This window comes from Patagioenas fasciata, chromosome Z, assembly GCF_037038585.1.
Source record: "Patagioenas fasciata isolate bPatFas1 chromosome Z, bPatFas1.hap1, whole genome shotgun sequence".
Classification (NCBI taxonomy): Eukaryota; Metazoa; Chordata; class Aves; order Columbiformes; family Columbidae; genus Patagioenas; species Patagioenas fasciata.
Window position 1 is genome coordinate 23,327,071 of NC_092560.1, and position 26,977 is coordinate 23,354,047.

At 35.8% G+C, this 26,977-nt stretch overlaps 1 protein-coding gene across 33 annotated transcripts in view; it reads left to right on the top strand.

The window, feature by feature from the left end:
* PTPRD (protein tyrosine phosphatase receptor type D) overlaps positions 1–26,977 on the top strand; it is a 1,234,877-nt gene that overhangs the window by 1,112,666 nt on the left and 95,234 nt on the right. For 13 of the 33 annotated variants that reach the window (XM_071802225.1, XM_071802223.1, XM_071802231.1 and 10 more), the window contains 10 exons: positions 108–241; positions 1,257–1,401; positions 4,783–5,088; positions 6,171–6,364; positions 8,285–8,311; positions 10,360–10,477; positions 15,449–16,036; positions 16,467–16,567; positions 17,434–17,693; positions 22,336–22,426. In XM_071802225.1, coding sequence (XP_071658326.1) covers positions 108–241; positions 1,257–1,401; positions 4,783–5,088; positions 6,171–6,364; positions 8,285–8,311; positions 10,360–10,477; positions 15,449–16,036; positions 16,467–16,567; positions 17,434–17,693; positions 22,336–22,426 — 1,964 coding nt within the window. The remainder of the gene's footprint in view (positions 1–107; positions 242–1,256; positions 1,402–4,782; positions 5,089–6,170; positions 6,365–8,284; positions 8,312–10,359; positions 10,478–15,448; positions 16,037–16,466; positions 16,568–17,433; positions 17,694–22,335; positions 22,427–26,977) is intronic. The other 20 variants (XM_071802230.1, XM_071802232.1, XM_071802240.1 and 17 more) reach the window with 5 other exon arrangements.

Here is a 26,977-nt window from a genome sequence, read left to right on the forward strand (position 1 = left end):
AAAGTAACATTGTGTGAATTATTCAGATAGTAGTTCAAAAGGTTTGAAAGATAAGTGTTGAACTAGTCAAATAAATGATTGGCAACACTGTTCAACTTTTTCTTTAGTGCCTGGTCAGCCACTGAACTTCAAAGCAGAACCTGAGTCTGAAACAAGCATATTACTTTCCTGGACACCTCCACGCTCTGATACTATTTCCAGCTATGAACTGGTTTACAAAGATGGGGAACACGGGGAGGAGGTGAGTGAAAAGACTATATATCTTTTAAATAATCTTTAATGAGTCAGACATAAAATGCTGCAATAATTTATAATAAATGGATAAGTAACTTTATTTAGTATGAATGCCTGAATGTTTAACAGCTCATTACAGACAGCAGTCAGCCTAACAATAGACTGAGAGTGTGTAAACAGCAGGAAAAGGTGTCAATGGTTACCAGCCAGTGGAACTTTGCTGTTGTTCACAAGTCATCCTCAGAAGCTGCATGAAGTTTCAAACCTGTTCCTCTACAAAGGCTTGGAAGCAGAAGTGTTTTGGGGCATTTTATGGAGTTTTTTTGCACTTCTGCTTGTACTTTGAAGTCTATTTTCAGCCTTAGAGAGTTTTTGTTTCTCTTTGCCATCCCGTAGGAGAGTGTTCAAGCTTCTCTAATCTTTCAATAATATTTGAGAAGAAAATGTTGGGTTTTTTTTTCTAAAGTCAAAAACCTGCTATGGACTTTGCATGTACCATTATTCCTTAAAGAATTTACAGTTTGAGACCCTCTGTGATGTTAGTACTGTAGACTTTAGAATACACCGTTCTTCTGATAAGGGAGCCATATCATATTGCAGGGTGTCCCAGACAAAAAAGGAAGTTGACAGTCACAGAAGGCAGTAGGAGAGTGTCAGCCTCATTGATTTTTCCTGCATTATTGACTCATTGCTGGTGCTTCAGCTGAGCTTATGTTTATGGCAGCTTCACACATATGCTGTGAATGCATAAACTTTAGAGGAAGTAACAGTCAAACAATATTTCTGTCTCTGAGTATCACCCATTAAGCTGTAGGTTTTAAAAGTATTGTTTATTAATGGGTGTTTGTCAAAAGTAATGTATTTATTTTTGTTTTGGTTTGATTCTCATTTATTTTATTGAATTTTATTGTTTTCTCAATGGGGTTATCATAAGAGTATAAAAGCATTTCTTCTATAAGCAACATATGGAATTAAGAGTCTCTGAATATTAATCAAGACATCCTCTTATTACATATCTTTAGCAACGGGTTTCCACTGAACCTACTACATCTTACCGCCTGCAAGGCTTGAGGCCAAACAGCTTGTACTTATTCCGTCTAGCTGCACGTTCTCCGCAAGGCCTGGGTGCTTCGACAGCAGAAATCTCAGCCAGAACCATGCAGTCAAGTAGGTGTCTTTCCTTGCTAACTTTATTCCCTTGTTTTGTATTTCCCAAAAAGATTAATCTCAGTAGCTGAGAGGCAGTGACAGAGAAAAAGGCAAAACAATAAAAATATAGCATTCATGGTGCTTAATACAGCAAAAGAATGCCTAAAATGTTCATTTTTGTAGGTATACTAATGTATGAGTGGCTTTTACACAGTTTTAGAAAAAACTCTATAAACCAATGTCTGAGGAGACCATATTATGCTGTCATAATATTTTATGTTCTGTTATGTTATAATATGATAAAATGTTTTATCATGCAATAGATTTACATTAATAACAGTATTCCACTCATGAAATTCCACCTCCCCAGTCTGCAGATTTCCTGTAATACTAGGTTGCTCCTGCAGCGTCTCCCTGAAGTACAACTGATTTGTGGAGTGGGTCAGGTTGAGTATTTCAGACTGTACCAAATATTTCCTCATACCGCTTCTTCTGTAGTAGCTAATTTTTCTGATTTTGAGTTAGTTTTTTTTAGTCTAGGCTTCTTATTATGTTTGGTTATTTTTTACATGGCTAGAAAAATAATTTCTTTGGTTGATGCTTATGGAAACAATGTCATGAAACTTATCACATTCATCTGCAAAGGAGATGCAAACATTTTTTAGGGATTTTTATGTACGATTTAAAATATTTAAATTAAGTCTTCATTAAAAAATCAGATATTCAAGGATGATGTCCAAAAGTACAACTCTTGCCCGATAAGTTATGCTTTCCTGACTGTTTGCATTAAACTGTGTTATTTTAGAACTTAGTGCAATTCTGTTAGTATTTGTTTTAAATTAAGTGACCTTTTCTTAAAGTAATATTATTCAAAACAGAAAACCGGATTCTTAATTGACATGAGGCTTTTTAATTTGCTGTCATGAGAGATACAATTGCACCAGCGTTCTTTGTCAGTATTACGTATTAATAGTAATTAGTGTGACTGGAGATACTATGCTGTAGACCTTTAACCAAAGCTATATGTACTTTTGAAGCATTTCTAAGGCATTTGGAATAAGCATAAAATAAGTTTATGTAACAAAAGGCTAATTTTAGAGATAGTGGCAAGGCACCTTTTGATTTTAATAATCCAGAATAAATAATTGGATGAAGAAAGAGTGATTTATTTATTCTGGGAGCCATTTCATCTATTTAGAATGCTCATTCTCTTATATCAGGTGAAGATTGCTTAGACTTTGCAAATAAAATAAATATCTAGGGGCCAAGGGTGCTTTTTCCATATATAAGCACATTGCCATTTTTCCCATCTTTAATATAAGAATATGCAATAGTTTTTCAGCCTTATGTCTTCAAACAGTAGGAAAATCCATTTGATTCCAGTGAGCAGACCCTGTTTTTTTCCTGGAAAGGTTGCAAAATCTTTTCTGCAAAAATAGTGTGTTTAAAGAAAAAAGTATATGCATTAATAAAATCGGTTACACAAGTAGATTATCCTTAGTTACATAAATGCAGTGTTTTGCATTTTCAGAGTAGAATGGATTAAAAATTAATAAACTTCTATAAGTTTATTAACAGTATTCTCCAGAATATGCTGTTGCCTTTCATCTTGGTTTCAGAGAAAGATGCTACAGGGATTTTTTTTTTTTACGTGTAAGATCCTTAAGAGACATTTTACTTGTATTTTAGTTCCTGCACAAGTTGATGGTAGAAGGGGGGGCAACATGTTTTGAGTACTTGATTACTGAATTAGCCTAAGAAAAAATACCCAAATGTGATAATTCTTATCTGTCCTTCCCATCCACCTTCTCTAGTTCGTTGAAATGCTGGTAGATTCCCTCCTGTTTTCCCTTCAGAAGAGCAGTGTACCATACTGAGTAGAAAACCATTGATCCCTGTAGAAGACCTGTAGGGAACCAAAAGATACGTGTGTAAATGCAATAGGTCACAGCAGGGTCCCAGGCCTTCTCCGTTGCTTTAATTTTGTTTGATGTGCCTAGTATAAGTACCAGAAATCCGTTTGTTTCTTTTTTTTCCTTTAAGAAATGGGCAGAAAATAGAATGGGGAGGGAGAAAAAAAAAAGTGCCATAAAGATCTTGCACCAAGAATTTCTGTTTTCCTTACAAGAGAGAAGGCAGAAATAGGAAAGGAGTCCACATCCACAACTTCTGCCAGTGAATTTGTGCTATGGCTCCTTTTTCAGTGCTCTGAATGATCTCCATTAGTAAACATAGACACTGCTAAGTCAAAGTGCATTTAAGCACATAAATGCATACCTAACTTTCAGTACCGGAATTACCTCACTGAAAGCAATGGAATGGCATGCATGCTTAAATGCTCTGGAGCCTGGAAAAGGTAAATATGCTAACAGACTCCTTCGAGTACAAATCAGTAAACGCGAACACTTTTGCTCTGGAAGATCAGTGCTGGTGACAAGAGATGAAACAAAGTCAGAATATCTCACCATTCTGATGTGCTGAGCTTATGAACTCTGTAAAGTGAATACCTGCATTCTTGACACATTGTTTGGGGATAGATTTTTTTTTTTTTTCCTATAGAAGTTACCTACATTACTGGTAGGATTTAATTCTTTGCTAGCAAAGGTGTCTCCAAGAGGAGGTAAAAAAATAAAACTGACAGCTGATCGAGGGTAAGTACAAGTTACAGTCAGAATCAACAAGCCTGTCACTTTTTCCTGGTAGGTAAATCTTTGAGTAAGACTTTCTTTGTCTTCTGCATGCTCTTAGTATGTTGGCTAAAATAAATGTTTCAGTAAATGCTTTCCATTTAAACGTAATTTGCGGTTGACTTGTGTCAGGCAGACTCAGTTATAAAAAAACCTGAAAAAATAATATTTTAGTTTTGAGAGCAAGAAGGCTACAAACATGGCAATTTATGAAGCAATTTTTAGCAATTATTGCAAGTTTATACAAGTTCTATGACAAGTAAAATAAAGTAATCCCACTTGAAGGGAATATGTCCAAATTTGTAAGTTAATACACGTTACGTGCCATTTAAAGTACTGGAGCTTGCACTAATTGCAATGGTTGTAAAGGTAGATCGGTAGTCATAGAAGTGTCACGTTTTTGTTTTATTTCAAGAGGAATTTTAATTACAGGTAGGTAATATTATTTTGAGGTTTCATCTTCATGTATTTCCCCTACATCCTTTTTCACCATTTAGTTGCTCTATTCATTTTCAATTTCCTCATGTTAATAAGCCAAGGTGCGTATGATTATCTGACCTTTTGTTTTTTTAAGTTTCTACTTTTTTGGTTTATTTTTTATTTTCATTTGGTTATCTTTTATTTATTTTTGTTTTTTTTTTCTTTTGTTCATTTTTTTCAATCACTCCTATCCTTTCACTCAAATCCTCCTTTAATGCACTACTGAAATTAGAGCCATCAGCTCCTCCTCAAGACATTAGTTGCACAAGCCCCAGCTCCACTAGCATTTTGGTAAGTTGGAAACCTCCACCAGTGGAAAAACAGAACGGCATTATTACCGAATACTCCATCAAGTACATTGAGATTGATGGAGAAGATGTCAAGCCCCATGAAATTTTGGGAATTTCCTCGGACAGTACCCAATACCTTTTGGAACAGCTGGAAAAATGGACTGAGTACCGGATCTCTGTGACTGCCCACACTGATGTTGGACCTGGCCCAGAGAGCTTAGCAGTATTGATTCGGACAGATGAAGATGGTATGTTGCCTCCACTACATCAGTTCGCGCCTCTATGACTCTGTCGATCTGCTGTCTTTTGTATAGCCTAAGAGTATTTTTTCTGCTCCTCTTTTTTTCCCAAATAACAGATGTTATCACCTTTTGAGTTTTTCAATCAAAGACTGGTCCTTTTTACACCATTTTTATATCTGGTTTTGGTTAGGTGTTTTTTGTTGGTTTTGTTTTTTGTTTTTTGTTTGTTTTGGTTTTTAGGGGTTTTTTGTTGTTGTTGGTTTGGGTTTTTTTTCTTTTTTTTCTTTTTTTTTTTTTTTAACAGAAAACACCTTTTTATGAGTGACATGAATCTACTGCCCCTTTGAGCTTACACATATCCTTCTTTGTCCTCCTTTAACATGAAAATAACTCTCGGGAAAATCTTTCTGCCTTTCTCTTGATTTTACAGTTACTGTTATTTTTAAACAGTTATGTCAGTGAGCTTTTTTCCAGGTTTTTTTTGTTGTTATTGTTGTTGATTGGTTGATTGTTAGGTTTTTTTAACCACTTTCGTGTTCTATGTTGTACTTTCTTTTTTTTTTTCTTTTTTTTTGTTCTGAGTTTTGTTTTTTGATCTTGGGAAAACTGATGCTCCACACATTTTTTTTTCTTCCATGCTTGAAAGTGACAGAAGACAGCCCTAATATCAGCCTCCTTTTTGTAGTATTAAAAAAAAAAAGAACCCACAAAACAATTTAACAAACAGATACAAGGGAAGTTTTAAAAAGTCTTTTGTGTTTTTATTAGTAGTATTATTATTATTTCAATGATTAAAATATCTCTTTGTACTATAATGCTTTGAATCTCAAAGCATCTTCCTTGGCTTTTGTACATTTTTACATGTTTTTCTATTTCTCTAATACTCTTTTTTCTTCCATTTTTTGCATCAGTCATGGTTTTTGATCTTTTCACTGAAAGGTAGAGCAGATTGGTTGAGCATTTTAAGTTGTTGAACAATTTGTATTCTTCAAAGAAAATGTAGTGAGTCTGCCCTTTTTAAGAAAAAAATCAAGACATGGGTGGGACAGGTGCCTGTAATTCTTTTCTGTCCAATGATGTTGTTCCAGTTCCTAGTGGTCCTCCTCGCAAAGTCGAGGTAGAGGCTGTCAACTCTACTGCTGTTAAAGTGTCATGGCGCTCGCCTGTGCCCAATAAGCAACATGGTCAGATCCGAGGATACCAAGTCCACTACGTGAAGATGGAAAATGGAGAGCCAAAGGGTCAGCCGATGCTGAAGGACATCATGCTGGCTGATGCACAGGTAATTTGGGCGTTTTATGTTCTTTTCTAGGTCACAGTGAAAACATTTCATGTGCTACAGAGCTATACAGAATTGTCTTTTTTTTCCTGTATTTCAGCTTACCAGCTAACATTTTTCATCCCTATTTTAACAACTTTTTTTCAGAATACTTAATGTTTAAAGGTTCTTGGGCTAAACATAGGCACCATTTTCTCTACAGGTGTGCAACTGAATGTTAAGTTGTGTCATTCTATTGGATCTCTTAAACCTGCAAACTTCACCCTGTACCTATGCTCTCAAGTTTTAAAGCATCAGGGACATCTGAGCCAGGTCATAGTCAAAGTAGCAAACTGTGCAGTGCCTGGCCCACCCACCCAATATTTCTTTGTTTCACTGGTGAACCTGGAATCATTGGAAACCTGTGTTAGCCAATTATCACAATATTTCTGTCATTAGCTGTATCTACCATGTGCAACTTTAGAAATCTCCAACGTATTTATACTTACGGTTGTTCATATCAATGACTGCAATAAAATGAGGAGCTTAGCTAAATAGGCATGGGGTACTTATACTGCAAAATTTTCTGTCCATTTTGTAAATTATGAGAGATGATGAAAGAAGGTGCCTGATCACATCAAGTTTAAAAAGCTTCTAAAATAGGATTTTACTGATTGAGATACACTAGTGCTTTGTAAAACTGAAGACTGCCGGAGGTCCTGGTGTTGGGGGAATCATCCTACATTGAAACTGTTACCAAAGTGCACATTGATCACTGCTAGCTCTCAGTTTATGGTTGGAATGACTGGAAATGGTAAAGAGTTAAATTTGCCTATTAAGCATTTTATGTGAATAAATAGATGGTTTTGGACTTCTTTTGTTTCCTCTTCCAGTCTTAATTCTAAATTTCAGCTCTGCAGATAGCTTTTTGGGGAACAGGTCTTCTGTGCCTACATTTTACTGATTACCCTGTTCTCGAAGTATTGTCCCTGCTCCTGGAGGTCTTTCTTGCAGTTTTATCTTCCAGTGTATCTAGCTATATGTACCTGCCTGTTTTGCAAAACGTGGTGTTCTTACAGCTTATATTCAGTGGAGAGAAAGATGGAAACAAGTGAGGAGGTGGGAAGGGAAAAGTAAAAGGAGAAGATAGAGGAGATGGAAAAGAAGGTGCTGCTGTGTTTTGGTTTTGCTTTATCTTGCACAGGTTTTAACTTTTAAACTCTCTGTGGTAGTAGTTTAAAATAATGTTAAATACTAGAAGTTCAGAAACTGAAGACTAGATAAGATACCGGAGCCCAAATATCATGAAGGCATAAGTTGGTTTTTGGTTGTTTGTTTGTTTATTTTTTAACACCTTTGGCTTTGACCTGCCTTTTTGCCATTTTTTCACTTCAGATAGTCATCTCCTTTCTCCTCCCCCCACTCCTTCCTGCCTGTCACACTTCTGTGATACATGTGAACAAGGCTTGTGCAGGTATAAGGACCTTGATTGTAAAAGATCAGTGTGGTTAGGTTTCAAGACTGAAAAATCCTACTGTTAATTTAAATAAGGCATTGAATTCATTTATGAAACTTGAACATATAAACTAGTAACATAATTAAATAAACCAGGTAGCCTTTAATTCTGCCTTGGTAGCTTTTACTACTACAATTTATTCTAAAACATTGCTACATGATACAAGAGGATTAATTACTTCTTTGATCTTTCAAGGAAAGAAAAGTGGCTGTTTTTTTAGGGAGAGCAGTAATAGAATTAAAAATGCCCGTCCTAATTTCATTAACCAAATTCTGAGTAATTCTACACCATTAATTCAAATTGTATATTATTTTTCCAGACATCTTTCATATTTATTTTGCTATTAAGAAAAAAACTTTACCTCGACCAGGCTACAAATCTCTTCATTTTTTTTGTTTTTCCTTCCAACATTCTTTACTCTCAATCAGTGGGAATATGATGATACTACTGAACATGTGAGTAGTTTTTGACTGACAAGAAAAACAGTGTATGTTGGGTTGGGGATTTTTTCCTTCCTTTTGCTTGTTTGCTTGTTGCCTCCTTTTATTTTTTTTTCTTTTTTTTTTGGTCATTTGCACAAATGCATGCTCCTAACATCAAAGACTTTTCCCCTACAGCACTTTTTTTTTTTTTTTCCCCCTCATTGGGAGAATGGCAGTCACTGTTGCTTGCTTGTTCTGATGTTTAGCATGATGCCAAAATGTACAGAACTGGTTTGTGTTTTCTTTTTGATGGCTGTCACTAATTTTGCCTCACAATTTCCTCTTTACAAGAAGGTGTTAGAAAAATAAAACTAAATTGGTTCAGAGTTGCGTAGCATTAGTCAGATTTTTCAGTATTCATTTTAAGTTAACATTTTTTATGTAGCTGAAAGTTGAAATCACTTGTGCTTCCTTTTTGGTAATTTGATAAATGTATTTTGTATGAGAGCCAAATGTCTTGCAGCATTTATGCCTAAGTAGTAGTGTTCGCTCTATCCAAACCACAGTTTTAAAGAATAACACTACATGCAATCTTATCTCTTACACCATGAAGTACTGTTTGTTTTAGATGAGGCTAATATCTTTGTTACTGTTCAAAGGATGGTGATTGTTTTGTTTTGTCTTCCTTTACAACTTTATTCTGTTACTATCAGGTTTGGTTTCCTTATCAAAGATGAGAAGGCTGTCTTACTGATTTTGGCCTATAGGGTCAATTAAATTCTGAGATAGAGGCTAAGGAGGGAGTTTTTTTGTAGTTTTTTTAATGTGTTTTCATTTAATTTATCCCACTCATTTCTGATCATTACTTTGTTATTTCTGTATTGCTGATAACTGACTGTAAATACAATGCCAAATTCTAATCACATCTGTACTAAGCTTATACCCACTATCTTGAAAATCGCATTTATTGTGGATAACATGATCCATAATTTTTATATTAACTTTTATGGCTTTTGCATTTGAGGGGTGTGTGATTGCACATCTTCTACTTGTTCTAGATGCCTAAAAGTACCATCTCTCTGGCAGCAGTGAAATTTAGTGTAAATCTGTTCAGGCATGTGAAAATGAAAAGGAGTAGTCCAGTGGTTACAGACTGAAAACGGATGAGTTGGAAGCTTGAACCAGTCAGTTGCCTCCAAATACTGTCCTTTTACATTTGCATATATAATTAATTCGTATCAGGAGTGTTCAAGGCTTGAATTCCTCTGACTGCCCTTACATAAACCATGGTGGAAGTTTGTTTCATGTGAGGCGACTGGCCCTTCACCACTTTCTGTGTCTGTATATGTGTCCACATACACACGTTGTGCTTTCCTTGACACTTAGTTTTATCTTGCTCCATTCTCTTCTTCTAGCTGAAGAGCTACTATACTCGTTTTGTAGCTGCTGTCATTTGAGGGCCATCAGATTTTTTCTCTGACCAGATTTTTAATGATGCTTTAGGTAGTTCTTTTAGACCTGAAGAGTGAATTGTTTATTAAGTCCTTTGAGATATTTAGATGCACAATCCAACCACTGACATAGATTGCAATGGAAGTTTAGTAAAAGTAGAAAGGCTTTCTTATTCAGCTAATCCATCATTAATTAGAAAGTGTGGATACAACTGCAACACTCTTCTTACTAGGCATTTTGTAACTATATCAGTGATGTCCTGTAAATAACTAAGTTAAATGGAGTTTCTCAAATCTACATATGCATGCATTTCACAATATCACTAGTATTCCTCAGACAAGGTATTTCAGAAGGCTTTATTCACTGTTCACACCACTTGTGCCTTAAACTATCTGAGGCAAGCTATTTGGAAGTGTTCTGTCTTTGATTGCTTAAGTGAGAGAAACATCTTGCATTATGAAGTATTTCACACACAGTCTGTTGATGCTCTCAAATGCTTGCTGTCACTGCTGGGAGCACAAAAGTGTGTGAAATGTGTGTAATATACAGGGGTTATCTGAAGGGGATTCCATGCTTTCCTGGAAAACAATCTATTTTTAATCAATTCTTCTTGCTTGATTTCATCTTAGGAAATGATAATTTCTGGGCTTCAGCCTGAAACTACGTACTCCTTCACTGTGACAGCCTATACAACAAAAGGTGATGGAGCACGCAGCAAGCCCAAACTCGTGTCTACTGCTGGTGCAGGTAATAATCCTATACCCATTAATATCTGAATAAATCTTTTGACTTTTCCTTCTAGTGTTTTGCTCCTACTATTTAAAGGTCTCCTGTTGTGTATAAAGTGTTCATAGGCCATGGGAGTTTGTTTCATTATTTGTACCTTTATTTAGATAAAAACAGAAACAGTGCCCCCCCCTTTTCCCCTTTCTCAGTTCAAGATGCAGCCAAACTGTAATACTTAACTTTATACTTTCTAGTAGCTTTTCCAGTCTGGTTTGTGTCTTCTTTGAGACTAAAAAGTAGAAATTCAGAGCTGAGAAGGATATTTGAAAAACTTTCCTGATCTTTGTGGGAGCAGTAACACTGCTACCTGTCAGTAAGGACTTTGAAAGAACCTATCTGTATGACAGTAACAGCTTATCTCAGAAGAATGTGATTATTAAAGAGGAGAATTAGAAAATAGAATTAAAGCCCAGCCTGTGAAACCCTGAAACCCATATTGCTTCAGTGGCAAGCTGAGGCATAAACTGGGGCAAAATACACCGTGCCACTGTGTTCAGTCTGTGTTTGATCAGAGGTGGTACTAGATGGTCGATGTCTGGATGCATGACCAGTTCAGCTGATTCAGTTAGCACTGATGCAGTGAACTGAATTGTTTTTAGATGAGGGACAAGCATTTGGATTTTTTTTTTTTTTTTAAGTTTAAATGGTTCCACTTTGGCACAGCTTAACCAAATGATGCCACCACAGCCTTTGTGTGCTGTTCACCTACAGGTGTTCATGTCCTGTAGGTGTTCATTTTCTGGGTTTGATGGTGTAACCATTAAGAATGTTCCATTACAATCAAATGAAAACCTTTCTAGCACCATTACAAGTTCTTTTAATAACCATGTGTTGCTACTTATAATGTATAAAGTCCAGAAGGCATATATATTTGTATTTATATTGATTGACTCAATTTCCAAAAGAATCACTGAATGTAAAGGACGTCTTGTACAAATACCAGAAACGTCTATACCCTTCTCTCATCAACATCTTTGGAAAAATCTCAGTCTTGGTGACTAGATACATCATATAGTTTCATTTCAGATTTTAGAGTGCCATCTAGTCATTATTCTTGAATGATGGTGAAACTTATCCTCCAACTTGTTATTTTTCCTGAATTCTCATGATCTGGGCAAAAAAAAAAAAAGTGATATATGTTTCTTGCTTGCATTTGAATTTGATTTAAGAAAAAGAAAATTTGATCTATTATTATTTTCAATGGTCAGTTCCCAATTTAAATCAACAAAATTGTATAGATTGTGACTTTGTTAGTTTCTAGACATAAATATAGGCTGTGCAAACCTGCTTGCAAAACTTAAAAGCTTCTGTGCATTTAGTCCTTATTGACTATTCATGTTTCACTCTTCCAAGATCTCATATGCTTCTGCTTTAGAAAGATGAACAAATCCCATGTCCAGTAAAACCCTGTGTGACTCGAAGAGCAGCTGAGAATCAGGGGCATGCCTGTAGATATAATACGTATTACACTGTTCTTGCAGTTTGCTTCACCCTGTGAACAAGTTATGTTTGTTCCCAGTCTGTAGGGTAACAGCTAGTTACCATTTTGCTCCTTTGTACATTCCGGGTTGTATGAACACTTCTTCATGTACTGTTACAGCTTGCTGTGGTTGGGCTTTTTTTTGTAAGGAATATTTATATGCAGGTTTTTGCAAAAGGAGACAACAAATACAGACAGTACTAAAAGTTTGCAGCTCACTGTCTTCCTATGAGAATACATCACTCAGAGAGGGCTTGTAGGTTTGAAATACGCCCTCCTATTCTGTAAGAGTTTCCATTTGATTTTTCTTTTTTCCTGAAGAGGTGCTATTCAGATACTACAATAAAGCAAATGAAGGGTCTGACTTTCTAGTCTAGAGGTTTATGTCAGGTGCAGTTGTATTACAATGACTGAGATTATATTCATAAGAGAAATGAAAGGAGAATAAAGGTCTAAATGTTTACTGGAGAAGCATGCTATTCATAAGTTATTCAGATGATAAGTAACTGTGTGCAGTCAGTGATATAGAAACATCATTTACATTTTTAGACAGGAAAGATTCACCAAATTTAAGTGAGCCTACAGTATAGTAACTGCAGTTATTAGTGAAGTCACTGAATGTGGTTAGTAGTTTCACTCCAGAGTGTGGTTTTGTCTTATTGTTTCCTTTCCTAGTTTTTGAAATCAGATGGAATGTTATTAAACATTTGCAAGTCAAAATGTTTGAAAATTTTAAATGACTTGGGGCAGAAGTTACAAAGTATGTGATAAACAAGATGTTGATAAAAATTAAGACTTAGTAGTCAGTGATATCATACAATTTTGACGGAGAATTTAATCATATCTTTAATTTATGAGTGGTAGTAGTTGAAGGACCTCGTAGTACAAGAGCTTGTCCGTTATTTGGATTTTACTCTCTCTGCTGAACAGCACTCTTGAAATGCAGATTTCAGCCAAGAGGAGAAAATTTATGTTAAGATGTTGGTATACTGTATAGCAGCTAACAGAAAAAAATTACTTTGGGCAATTTGCAAATGCAATTTGCATGTTCTTCTGCTACTAATGGCCTGCCATTACAAATGTTTAGTGTAGTGGCAGTTGCAAAAGGGGGTGTGAGGGACAGCTTACTGTGTAGTAACAGAGAGGGACTACACTAGATCAGAGAATATATTTTTTCATGTGCAGTTTCACTTCATTTGGGTTCGTTCATGGCAAATTCAGGTATTATTATCAGAAGTAGTTTCTAGATAGAGCTATTCCATGATAGTGGTGTATGTAGGACTGCACAGAACCCTGCCGTTTGTCCCACAAGACTGTAATTTTCACAGGCATTCATACTAAAAGAAAATGTTAACTGAAAGCTATTCTTTATCAGTAGTTGTGTACTAACAGAAAGGAAATGTATACACTTCTCAAAATCAGATAGGCTCCATATTAAAAAAAAAAGAAAAAGAAAGTGACTTGTTATCCACTATATTAATCACAGGGTATTTTATTGGATAAGTAAGCTTTATTACTTCCCCTGTTCTGATCGAGAGCAAGTAGTAATTTCTTTCTTTCTCTGTAGTTACCACAAAAGTTAAAAATAGTTGTACTGTGAGGACTGCCACAAGAAAAAAAGGCAATTTATCACAAAAATAATTTAGTGACATCTTCCAGCAGTCTCTCTTTTAGAAAGCTGAGGGAGTTATTATTCTATTTGTGTGGACTCTTCTTCTCTTTCATATGCTCCATTGGTTTCAGTAATAGTTAAAATGGAGAGAAAAATGTGGCCTGCAAAAAGCCTTCACAACCTTTTCTTTGTTCGATAAAGGCTCATAATAATCAATGAAGAAAAGTCAGAAGTACTCAGAGAGATACTCTTTACGCAGCAGAAACTGTGAGAAAAAATTACAGAATTGTTGGGAGTAATACAGGTGAACTAGACATTTAAAAGAAAATATTTTTAAAACATTTTTGTAAAAACTAGCTAAAATTCATGTGCAGTTAGAAGCAATGCCATGATTTATGACAGATATAATCAAGAAAGGGCTTATTAAATGCAAAACTATCTTCAGTCCATGCCATTCCTTCCTCATTCCTAATTCATTATGGAATGGTAGTCAGAACTTCTGACAATAAGAATCTGATTTACTGGGTGCCTGAGAACTGAAGATAAGTAATAAAATTCATTGAAGTGTTTAAATACAGGAACCAGAGCTCGCAGTGTAGCGGTTACGCTGATGTGGGGAGGCTTTGAATGTGAATGGAACTAATTAGTCTTCATGGAAGACTATGTTATCATGGCACTACTACTGCCAAAACTATTCTAGTAGCTTGACCTACCAGGCATTGGTACACAACAAATACCAGATTACTAAATAGTTATGGATATACTTCTTTATCAAATTAGTCATTGTAATAGAAACAGACTATTTTGAAATTGAAATATTAATGAAAATACAAGTGAAATATATATATATGTATAAATTAATAAATTAATAAATATAAATATACAAATTAAACAGAACAGTAAAATGTACACTATATAAGTTGTATAATGGGATTGCCCCTTTGATTAGAGCCAATTTGATCCTCTAGACTGCCTGTCCTCAGCAAACTTACAGTCTGAACTTCTCTGAAAGACAAATCATCATCTTGGACCAACAGGTCCCAATTAAGGATTTGAGTGTATCTGTCATTCAGATGAAGAAGAGCTTCCATTGTAGTCATCTTCAGAAGAAATCCAGGTCAAATGCACCAAGACCATGCTGGAAACTAAATCATATGAGATAAGCCAGACCAATCAAGAAATTGAATTCCCTTCTGTGCTACCACTCCAAGCTGAAACAGCCCATGCTGGAGGTGACTTGTATATGGGAAGTTAAATGATAGGGTTCTGTCACACATCATAATGATTGTTGCTGACAAGATTGGTCTGACTTCCCTTTACCACATTCGAGGTATCAGTGGCAAAAGTTACGTGAGACACATCTAGGAACTTGTAATTTCTCCATTATTGTTGCTACTGTTATTGTTATCATTAACTATTTTTCCATTTACAGGGATGGCAGAAATGTGCCTTGGATTAAATTAATGAATACTTATGACAATACTCTTTTTTTGCAAGCAAGGATTTGTAAGTGAGACAGAACCATTCATAAGATGTTTGTTTGAAGTTTTACCTCTTGACTTGTGTGCCTTAGTCCTGTGCCTCTGAATGTTCTCTGTATTTAGAAATAATGGTAAAGGAAGAAGACAACAAACAGTAAATGGCTTTGCTATCATGGTTCATTATACTGTGTGAATCAGTAGTGCAGGAGACAGACATTATTTCTTCCATAAGAGAGTAATTTGTAGAACTGAGAGTGAGGGAAGAGAAAATTTATCCCTCTTTCTGCTAAAATTAACCTCAAGAATTGTACATGCAATTCTGTTTGTATTTATCATCTTTAAATAACATTGTGCTACAGTTCCAGGCAAACCTCGGCTTGTGATTAGCCATACACAGATGAACACGGCTCTAATTCAGTGGCACCCTCCTGTGGACACTTTTGGCCCGCTGCAGGGTTATCGCCTGAAGTTTGGTCGCAAAGATATGGATACATTTACGACCATGGAGTTCTCAGAGAAGGAAGATCACTTCACGGCCACAGACATTCACAAAGGAGCTTCATACGTCTTCAGGCTCTCAGCTAGAAATAAAGTGGGCTTTGGGGAGGAGATGGTTAAAGAGATTTCTGTTCCTGAAGAGGTACCCAGTGGATTTCCCCAAAATCTCCACTCAGAAAGCTCTACTTCTACATCAGTTCAATTAACTTGGCAGATGCCACTCTTGGCAGAGAGAAATGGCATTATCACCAAATACACCATCTTGTACAGAGATATCAATGTTGCTTACCAGCCGGTTGAACTCCCTGTTGTTCCTGCTGATACCACTATGACACTTTCTGGCTTAAAACCAGATACCACATATGATGTAAAAGTACGTGCCCACACAAGCAAAGGGCCTGGTCCATATAGTCCAAGTGTCCAGTTCAGGACACTACCCGTGGATCAAGGTAGGATTTGTCTGCTTATGGCGTTGACCTTTAAAGGAGTATCGGTCTTTGGATATCAGTGTTTTTGAAGCTGTAAATTAAACTGACCGGCCCATTCATAAAAATAGGTTCATCAGACACAAAAGGTAAAGTATGCAAATCTTAATATGTTTTTGGATGCCTTAGAATTCAGCTGCCCCTTGCCAAGCAAGTTCTGGCTAACATCTTCACAGTTTTTTCAGGTAAGGAAAATGTACGTGTTGGGTTGTCATTAGATAAGAGTGAGAATGATTTAAAATGTGATATTGAAACATGAGCTAACAGGTAGGAGAATTGAATTGTTGTTGTTTCTTGTCCTAAATGGAAAGCTAATACTCCCAGGTAGCAGTGGATATATGACAAGATCTGAGTTCCAAGATGTTTTTTATGTACATCATTTCTTTTTTTCCAGCAGTGTTTGCAAAAAATTTTCATGTTAAAGCGGTAATGAAGACTTCTGTTTTGCTGTCCTGGGAAATTCCAGAAAATTACAATTCAGCCTTGCCTTTCAAAGTAAGTTACTTTCCGTTTATAGAAGAGAAAATACAGAAGCTAGAGGATATCATTCACCTGGTTAAGTAGCTTACTTTCGTATTGCTGCATTTAAGAATCCAAACTAATCAGCAATGATTACCCAAGCTTTGTTTGACAATATGAGCTTTCCACTGTTGTGGCACTATTCCTGAATCAGGGTCATACTGGTTATTATACGTTATATGAACACCTTGCTAATTTGTGGTTTGTTGCTACTATATTTTAGAGAAAACAGTGAAAGAAAATAATACTGTTCTTACTTTTTCTAGTCATTTCTGTAGTAACTGTAACTGAGTACCATTTTGGTTTTTATCTCCTCACATTTACAACAACACATTTTTTGCATTATAACTCTTTTTTCTGCTAACTATGGTTTTAGCCAGATGAAGAGACTTAATGTAACCTGCAGTCTGGCTTGCATTTCTTCTGCATTGTTCTTCATCACTTGTGTCATCTCAGGCAGGGGCAAGTGAAGAGCAGATTTTTGTGCAATAAATGTTGCAAAAACCTTTCTGAATAATGAGTGTGACTCAAAAAGTCAAGGTACCTTTAAAAACATGTGTGCCTTGATATAAATGCTGCATTCAAGCAAAACTACTGAATTTGAATAAGTGAAATTGGATTTTAGGAGTGTTTACACTGCTTTAAATTAAGGTAAGTCTTTTTTCCCCCTGAAAGCGAGGCATTTAATTGCAGTAGTGAATTCAAGTACTATCTTACAGCCTAAAATTCCCAGTAACTTTCATTGTAGATGTATAGTTAGGTTAATTCCTGAATTCAGTGTGACAGTATCAATTGCCTTCTCTTAATAACTAAAACCACCTACAATTTGTATATTAACTTAGATCCTTTACGATGATGGGAAAATGGTGGTAGAGGTTGATGGACGTGCTACTCAAAAACTGATCACTAACTTGAAGCCAGAGACATCATATTCATTTGTGCTGACAAACAGAGGAAATAGTGCTGGGGGTCTTCAGCACAGAGTGACAGCAAAGACTGCACCAGACGTGCTTCGTACCAAACCAGTCTTCATTGGAAAAACCAACTTAGACGGCATGATAACTGTGGAACTTCCAGAAGTACCTTCAAATGAGAATATAAAGTGAGTGAATGAATGTCATACCATTATTTTTATCTCCAGAAAGATGGTTATTCTTACTGTTAATCTAGAGCTGTAGTGGTGGACCAGAGCTTTATTCTTCATAATGGTACAGAGAGTTCAACACTCTGCAGTAGTATTTGGACTAATATTGGACTAATATTTTACAATACTGGGAGCTTCTGTTGCCTCTCCCAAGGGACAAGAAGCCTTGCTGAGGGATCTAGATAGATTGAAACACTGGGCAATCATCAGTGGTATAAAACTTAACAAGAACAAATGCCAGATTCTGTGGTTAAGGTACTTGAATGCATCCAGAGGAGGTCAACACAGCTAGTTGAAGGGGCTGGAATGAATGTTCTATGAGGAACAGCTGAAGACTTTGAGCTTGTCTAGTTTGGAGAAAAGGAGGCTGAGAGGTGACCTCATTACAGCTTCCTGAGGAGGGGACGTGGAGGGGAAGGTGCTGAGCTCTTCTCCCTGGGATCCACTGATAGGACTCGCAGGAGTGGTTCTCAAAGCTAAATCAGGAGAGGTTCAGATGACAATAGGAAGACCACCCAAGAGGGTGGTCAAACACTGGAACAGGCTTCCTAGAAAGGTGCTCAATGCCCCACGCCTGTCAATGTTTAAGAGGCATTTGATCAATGCCCTTAATAATTTGCTGTAACTTTCTATTAGCCCTTAACTGGTCAGGCAGTTGGACTAGCTGACTGTTATAGGATCCTCCCAATGAGAACCATTCTATAAGTTTGACACTTAGCAAAGTATGTAAAACTGAGTAAAATCTGGATGGAAATATATAGAGAAGGATTATCCTTAAGTTTGTAGTTGTTTCTCAGAGTACTTTAGTGTTTCGTCACTGATATCAAATAGCAAACAAGGATTAAGTAAGCCAGTTGTGTTTTGGAAAACTTATCCTCTCAGGAAGAATGTATAACCCATTGATGGGTTGCTGCCCTGCTGCTGCACCTTGAAGTACTCAGGCTCAGTCATTCCACAATTATGTGGACTTGTAAATAATTGTTATTGCACTTAATTCATGTGAATTAATTCTGAAGTATTCTATTGAAAGAAAAACATCAGGTCTTTTCCACTGGTCCCAGAAAGAAAATGGGAGATTTTGCTGAAAAAATTGCCACAGGGTTTATTAGAGGTGCTTTGGAGTTTTACATTAAAACAGAAATAGGACTAAAGAGCTGACAGCACACAGTCAGCATGGATTACAAAGGTAAGACAATAACGATTTGCCAAGAAAACATGAAGCATGGTACAATCAATAAGTGTTATTGCTCTGCTTATAGTGATTCTTGTTGGTCTATAAGGTTCCCATGTGTAATGTAAAGGAAGTGGGGAGGAAAATGAGCAAGTCATTAAATATTGTTGGGGATTCAACTTGTCCTGTCCCTGGTGGATTTTTACTGATGGCTTTGTAGAAAGCTGCTCCACTTTTTCATTTCTGACTGAGGATTTTGAGGCAGGTGAGGTCAAGAAAGAAATGAATTTGAGACATTAAAAGGATGAAAAACTGAAAAATGTAGCCATTATCATTAGATTGAGTAAGATGCGGTCAGTAACAAATGTAGCTAAGGAAGACTGAAGATGGAATGAGTCAAAAAAGATTTATGAGGCAGAGCATCCACAGAGAGGAGAAAGTGCAGGATAGCTGGTCAAACGATAGCAGAAGATAGCAGTAGAAAAAGAGCCAATGCCCTTTCTTTTATGTAGTGTAAAAAAAAAAGAAACACTAAGTGACATCAAGAAACATTCACTAAACCTATGGGGTCCAACTGCCAATTTTGCAGATAATGTATGTCCTCCTTCTGTTTCCTAAGAACCCGTGATCATGCTTGAGATAGAAAAAACAAAACAACAACAAAAAAGATTCACTTGTCCCTTGGAAGTGGGCATACCAAAGCATCCACATGCTGAACAGAAAAAGCTTACCTGATGCTTGTTAGAATAAATAATTTTATTGCAGCTGTAGTCTTGCTATGAGAAGAATTATTTTATGTAATAGTTGACTTGTTTACAGTTGCTGTCCCTCTATGGGTACATTATATGTTAATGATTGTCTCTATCTTACTATGTAGTACTATACACTGAGAATTCTTCAATAATACTAATTACACAGAAGATGAAACAATTAATGGTTTGCTCTAATAAATTATAGGTAAATTCTAATGGGATTGAGGATAATATTATAAAAGCCATTGCAATTTATTAAAAGATGGTGGAAGTAATTTTCTTTATTTGAATGTTTGATGGTGATATAGCATAGAAATTGGAAGACCTCACCTTATGTTACGTAAAATTGATCTCTTTCACTGCCGTCATCTCAAGTGAGCAGTTTCTTCACTTTCTCGTATTATTTTGGTCTAATCCAGAACAATTTTTATGTGTGAGGGACAGTTCGTGTTTCTCTGAATCTCCTCTATCTTTGCAAAGCCTTAGGTAAAAACAGTTTTATGGAAGACTTTGCCCTTTGTAATGCTCAGTAGTTCAAGAAATAGCCAAGCTAACCTTCCATTTCTCCCCCTCCCCCTCAAAAAAAAAATACAAAACCAAAACAAACAAGCAAATAAGAAAACATGTCTTTCAAGAGATGTTACATTTTCTGGAGTTAGCTAAAAATAACAGAACTTTGTCATTCTTTACAATTTTCAGCACTGTATATTTAGGTGAACAGTTACATTTTTCTGCTTGCTGTTGGCATCCTTGTGCTTTCCGCTTTAAAACACTCTCTGTGCTGAAATTCTTAGTGGATGATCAAAGTTATGAGTGGGAGGCATGCATGAAGAAAGTGTGAAAGACTGTGAAAGTAACATTTACATGCTGGATGTTCCTTGTTTGAAAAAAAAAAAAAAAAAGTAAGGACATTCTGTTAGTTTCAAAAAAGAAAAAGAGGAAGAAGCCTGCTCTGCAGTTCATCTGGCAGATGTATCTTCAGTGTCTGAAAGACATATAGGGGCCAGTTCTTCATTGCCTTTTGTTTTGATTCTTAGGCATCTGTTAAAGAAAAGTATGTAAGTTGTAGTTATCATATACACAGATAAATCGACATTCATTAGGATTTCTTATTCATATAACCAAATAATTTTTAAAATACATACTCATGTTTAAAATCTGTGTTCAACAAGCCTTGCTAGTTTTGAATTAGAACATCAGTGCAAAAGATTCTTTATCATATTGTTACTATAAGAATGCATGCTGCAGACATTACTTGAATACTGTAATACGGCAAGAGAGCGGCAGTGGGTAACACTTCTTGTTTCTAGTGCTTCCTGTTGGACCTCATCATTTCCACTGAGAAATTTCTCAGATTTCTTAATACAAGTATTAATATGTATGTGCTTTTACTACAGTAGTTAAAAATCCGAAGGTTTTTTAATATTTGTTTTATGGAAAGGAGCTGTAATTAAGAAGAGACCATTAAAATGGTCCAGTGGTGTGCACTAGTATGGAAGAAAGATAGTTTACTGAGTTTAGACTGATAGTTTTTAATCAGTTGTAAGGCAAGTCCTTGTCTGTAGACTCTCTTTCGTTAATCACTTTAGGTTTTGCAATTGCATTGTGTGAGTAAAATGAGTAGTCAGTGCTGCGGAAGCCCGAATAGGCTGTGAAACGTGGTGAACTGGGAGAGAATATGGTCCTGAGACACTAAAATTATATTCCATAATGAAGGGCCAGTGACACCTTCTTAATAAGCTCTGTTACTAGAAAAAGAGGAGAGCAGCCTCTTTCCTTCTCCTCTGAGGTGCAGAGTGCTTGGCTTTTTGACTAATGTGTTTATCAAGAAGATGTGTATTATACCACCCGGTATGCCCTGCTGTTGTGATGCTACTGCTTCTTCCCTCACACTGTTGTGAAATTATGGATCTGCCTGATGTGTATCCAGGCTTTGTGAAGGAAACAAGGGAAGTGCCATATCTGTATTCCACTAGAAAGGATAATTTACTAGTCTCCATGGGAGGGGGAGGAAGATATTTTCAGGAAAATGTTTCTGAGGAAAACTGATATATGTAATTTGCAAATCCTACCTGTAAAGAGAACATACATCAAGCTGTCTTGTCTATGACTGTGAACAGAATACCTAAGTAGATGAAGCTGATGGTGATTGATATTCAAATGTAAAGAGTATGTGTGAGGCATGTATGCTATGTCTTCTTTACTTGCTGTTTATGACAATATTGGCATCAACAAACACATTATGTTAACCTACTGTTCTGATTATACATGAAAATGGGGGAAGATGGGGTGATAATTGAGATTTAAATATATGGTAAAATGTTTCAATTTAGAGGTTTCAGGTTTTTTCCAAGTGTGATGGTGCCAGGGCACAAATATCCCATGACACTTGTATTTCAGATGAAACAATAAACTACAGTCAAACATGTAGATATTTTACAACATTGTAATTAAAGTTTCTCATACATATTTATATGTTTACATGAAAAGGTGGGTAATTAGTACCATTTGTTTGTCAAATGTTTTACACTGGATATGATTTCAAGAGTGTGAATGTTTACAGCTGTGTTTCGAAGGCTGCAGTGTCTGTTCTATTGAGTTCATCTGAACAGACACCTACTCCATCAATTTATCCATTCCTTTTTCTTCAACTTTTGTCCAACTGTTTCCTTTACAGGGGTTATTACATAGTTATTGTGCCTTTGAAGAGGTCTCGTGGGAAGTTTATCAAACCATGGGAAAGTCCAGATGAAATGGAACTAGATGAGGTACTGTGTGTTTTTGTTCTCATCTTCTCCTTTATTAAAATAACAATCTTATTAGTGGTATGTGATTAACTCACCAGTTTTACAAGTTTGGTTGTCAGGATATTTTATATTTATATGTGAATTAGCCTGTGGGGACTGAAACAGAAGTTCAAATTACTTAGATTAGCAGACAATAACAGCATTAAGTTGCAATTAAGCACACAAAGTGTCTGATCTCCGTTGGCATTAATATTTTATTCTTTTCCTATTGTAAAGTGTAATGCAAAAGTGCAGGAGGTGAAATGAGTTGTCAGCAAAAGCTTAATCACCAATGATATGAACTCTAATAAAGGTCTGGTTCATTACTGAGGTGTTTACTAAGCCTATAACAAATGCTAAATTGAAATTTGCACTGCAATTTAACATTTGACCTTCTTGTGGTGTTTTTTACCTGATTCTCAGATACTGTAATGCTTCTGGTTATAAAACTTTTGCAGTAGTCTCCGTTCTAGTGGCAGTTTGTGCTCAGAAATAAAGGAATGAAATAGGAAAGAGCAATATTGTGTCATCATTTGACACTATAAATGATGTTAACCCAAAGAGTGAAAGTACTTTTATTTTAGGAATAGGCTCAGTGATACTAAAAATCAATTCATTTTTTTTAATATATAATAATAATTCCAAGAAGTATACTGTCCTGTCTTCTGTTATACTGAGGGCAATATAGCTTACGCAAACTTGTCTGTCTTCTTTCAGTCTGTAAGTTCGGAATAATACTAATATTTGTCATTGTAAAACTCTTTTGAGAGCCCCATATGAAAGCACTATACAAAAGACAGGTGGTGTTTTTATTACTGTTACTGTTGCATCTGGCTAGGATTTTGGATCTCATTCAGAAGCTATGGTAATTTGTACATGTTATATCTCAGCAATTCAGAGACCAGAGATTGAAGTCAGTTTCTTTGCTCTTCCTGATTTAATGATCTTTTGACTAGATCTGATCTGTTTTTCCATTTACTTTCAGTGGATTCAAGAGTTTTACTTTACAGATATGCTTCAACATATGCTTCACCATAATACATTCATTGGGAAATAATGATAATCTGCAGACAATCAAAAAGCTTTTTTTTCTTTCTCCTATTGACATAATAAATATCAATTTTTATGTTTGCACCAAAGTGTCAGGAAAATAAAGATCTTCAACAAACACTTCTGTAGGAAGGTTTCAAAATATAAACAAAGGTCTTTCTATCTCTAGTCTGGTTTCCGATCAGAAAAGGCAAATAATATGTACAGCAACAGGAGAATCCTTAATCAGAAGATTAAAAACAACTGTTCAAAGGAAGGCATGGTTTTTGTTACTACTGACTGGCTGAAGCCTTTGTTTCCTCTTGACCATTTTCATTTATGTGATCATCTCATTAGATTCAGTTGCAGTGATGACTTGCTTTGATCTATTAACTTCTGCTCTTTAAAAGAACTTGGATTGTAGATGTGATCAGCTTGTGATCATAGTCCTAAGTGACATCAAATATGGTTAAACAGTAAAACTCTGACAGCAAGATCCATATGATAATGGAAAGCTGGTTTAATATTACCACCCACTTTTAACATCCAAAGACTGTAGTCACATTCAGCAGCATTAACAGATTAAAGCATAGGTGCCAGATGACATTGACCTTTTTGGCAATTAAATTCTACAAGTCCTGCTGATTGCCATAACAAAGGGTCATTTTAATCATCCTGCAAGTTGTGGTGCATTAATCTGTATAACAGATTGATAAAGAGCATTTATTAATTCAGAAATATTTGGGTCAGGATGGGTTGTTTCCCACTTCTACTGATATAATTGAGACCACATTGTAGAATTAATGGTGGAAGAAATAAGATATGCATTGACTGGAAAATGAAAATTATTTCTGATAAAGAACTAAAACCCTTGCTATATCTTTTACAATTGCCACCAAACATGTAGTTAATACTGAGTAGGGAAAAAATCAAAAGCAAACAGTGACTGTATTTCATGTTAACTCCTCCAGTTTCTATTACTTAAAGGCTGTTTTATTTCTAGCTTTAGAAAATGAATGCATATAGTTACTAGATGTACTATTCCTGAGAAACATGTAAAAGCAGTGGCACAATAAATGAATTTAGGGAAAATAAAACAAAAGAAAAGAAAACCAAACCAAACAAACAAACTAATCACACTTCTCTCTGAGCAAATAGTTCCTGATAGTCAAGTGAAGACATTTGTGCATCTTTTTTTAGTACAATCTCAGAAAAATATTTGGAACATAATTATTTTGAAAATCTGAAAGGGTTCAACAATACATTTTCAAAATAATTATATTCCAAAAAAGGTATTTGCTGAAAATATTACCCTGAGTGTATACTCCAGTAGATAACTGATGAGTCCAAAAGACTCTCCAGTCTTATTGTGATGACCTGATGTTCTCAGTTCCTTGAATCTCAATTCTGAAAGAAACTAAGAAAGGTGCAGAGTCTTCAAATGACAGACAGTAGACTAGATATTGTCTGTCTGACAATAATATTTATTAGAGATAAATCCATTTTTGTTAACTCAAAAATTAATTCTATTTTGGCCATCATGACAGCTAGTGACTTTAAATAGACATGCCATGCAAATTAATGAAATAGGAACAAAATATTATGATTTGGAGTATTACCTCATAGGATTACTTTAGATTTGTAAGGAACAAAACCTAAATAAAAGCCTACATGGTAAGCCTTATATCAATTCAGTAATTTTATTAAAATCCTGGTGTGAAGTATGACAGGATATGTATGTGCAAGTAATTATATTTGGCAACAACCCTATTTATATATGAAACATGGATGAGGCTAGAGGTTCACCTGATGTCTATCCAGTTCTGTGTAATCAATGTCACAGACAAAATTTTTGTTTACGCACAAACACACCTAAGTTTATCTGGCCTTAGGTGATAGCTACCTTTGAAAAGTTGAACACATTTTGTTTGACTCGGGGTTATTAAATTTTAGCATTCAAAACTCACTTCATTCACTCTAATACAGTACTTCAGCATTGCTCTCTGTTAAATATATGCATTTTATATTACTAATTCAAAGGCAAGAAATAATTAAAATGAAACATTTCTCTTCCCCTTTCAATCTCAATCTAATTTTTATTTCGATACTGTTGCGGTATTTTGACATTTTATTATGAGTTATTTAAAATCTAGATCTGGAAACATATAAAGAATTCATTTGAGGTAGCCACATAACTATAAATGCCAGTGGAAACTGTACCCATAAATGAAAATATCATTTATCTTCAGGGATGGCTCAAGCCATGTACCTGTCCTCATACAACAACACTTACAGCTCCTGACTTCCAGTTAGTATACATGTCACATTTTTATTACCTGAATATGTACGTTTGTGGTTCAACAGACTTCAGGAGAGACAGAGCGTAGGCCTCTGCATAGCTGTTATCTTTATAAAAGCTGGCTTCATATAGGTACAAACTTTTCACAGAATGCTTCCTTCAGCAGATCTTATGAGGGCTGATGCAGCCTGGGACAAACTTTGATTGGTCTCTGTCTTGTGTCCGCCCTCAATAACTCTACCCGGGGCATAGGAAGCTACTAACAGATGTGAGAGTCACCTTCAATAAAGCAACTAAATAGAAATCTCCTTAATATTACTGTTCTCTACTGCCCTCATTTTTATACCATGCAAATTTACTCTAGCTGCTCATTAAACTATTTAGGAAGAATGAAAGAGAAATATGAACGGCTGATTGTAGTAGAGTTCTTGAGTAATGAATAATGATTTCTGTCTTAAATTATGGCCAATTCTTTTTCTCTCAGAGGATCTATTGCAGTATACCAGCATTTGTGCTGGAGCGTGGAAATTGATAGAGTTAAATGAATGTAAATTCTCTGCAGCAGAGAACAGACTCAGCCTTAGAGCTAGAAAGCAGTTGGCTGTAGATTTTCAAAGGGGTAAACGTGCAAAAGCCGTCAGTGCTGAGGCAGTTTACATCCAAGTGGAACAGGTTGCTTCTGTGTCTATCTGTTGCCTGCCTTTGAATTATGTACTTCAATGAGAAGGGATGTTAAAGTAATCAGTATAAAAAGCTTGTGTCTCAGTAGCAGTATAAATAGTATACTGTTTTACATGTATCAGAATTGTTAATTATGTAATAGCAAAATAGAAGATCCCATGTGGGGAAGGCCAGAAGATGTGCTAGCTAAGCTGAGGCCTAACACTGAAGAAGAGGCTGAAGCAAGAGAGAGCTTGCCTGACTAAACGTGTTCTTTAAAATATATTGTGAAGATGAGAATTTAATCTTTTTTATTGATCTCTGTCTAGCTCTGGAGATTGGTCTCCTCCTCCTAACAAAAAAGTATGCATTAATCTGTTGTATTAGCACTGTTTGTCTGCTGAGAGGCCTGAAACAACTGTGTGACCTTGGAAAAATTTATTATTGCAGTCTGAGACTGCTGGACATTGAATAAGTTTCTTAAGTGAAAAATGAGGGGAACTGTAAAAAGGCCTTAGAAGTCATCACTTATCACCCAGAAGAAG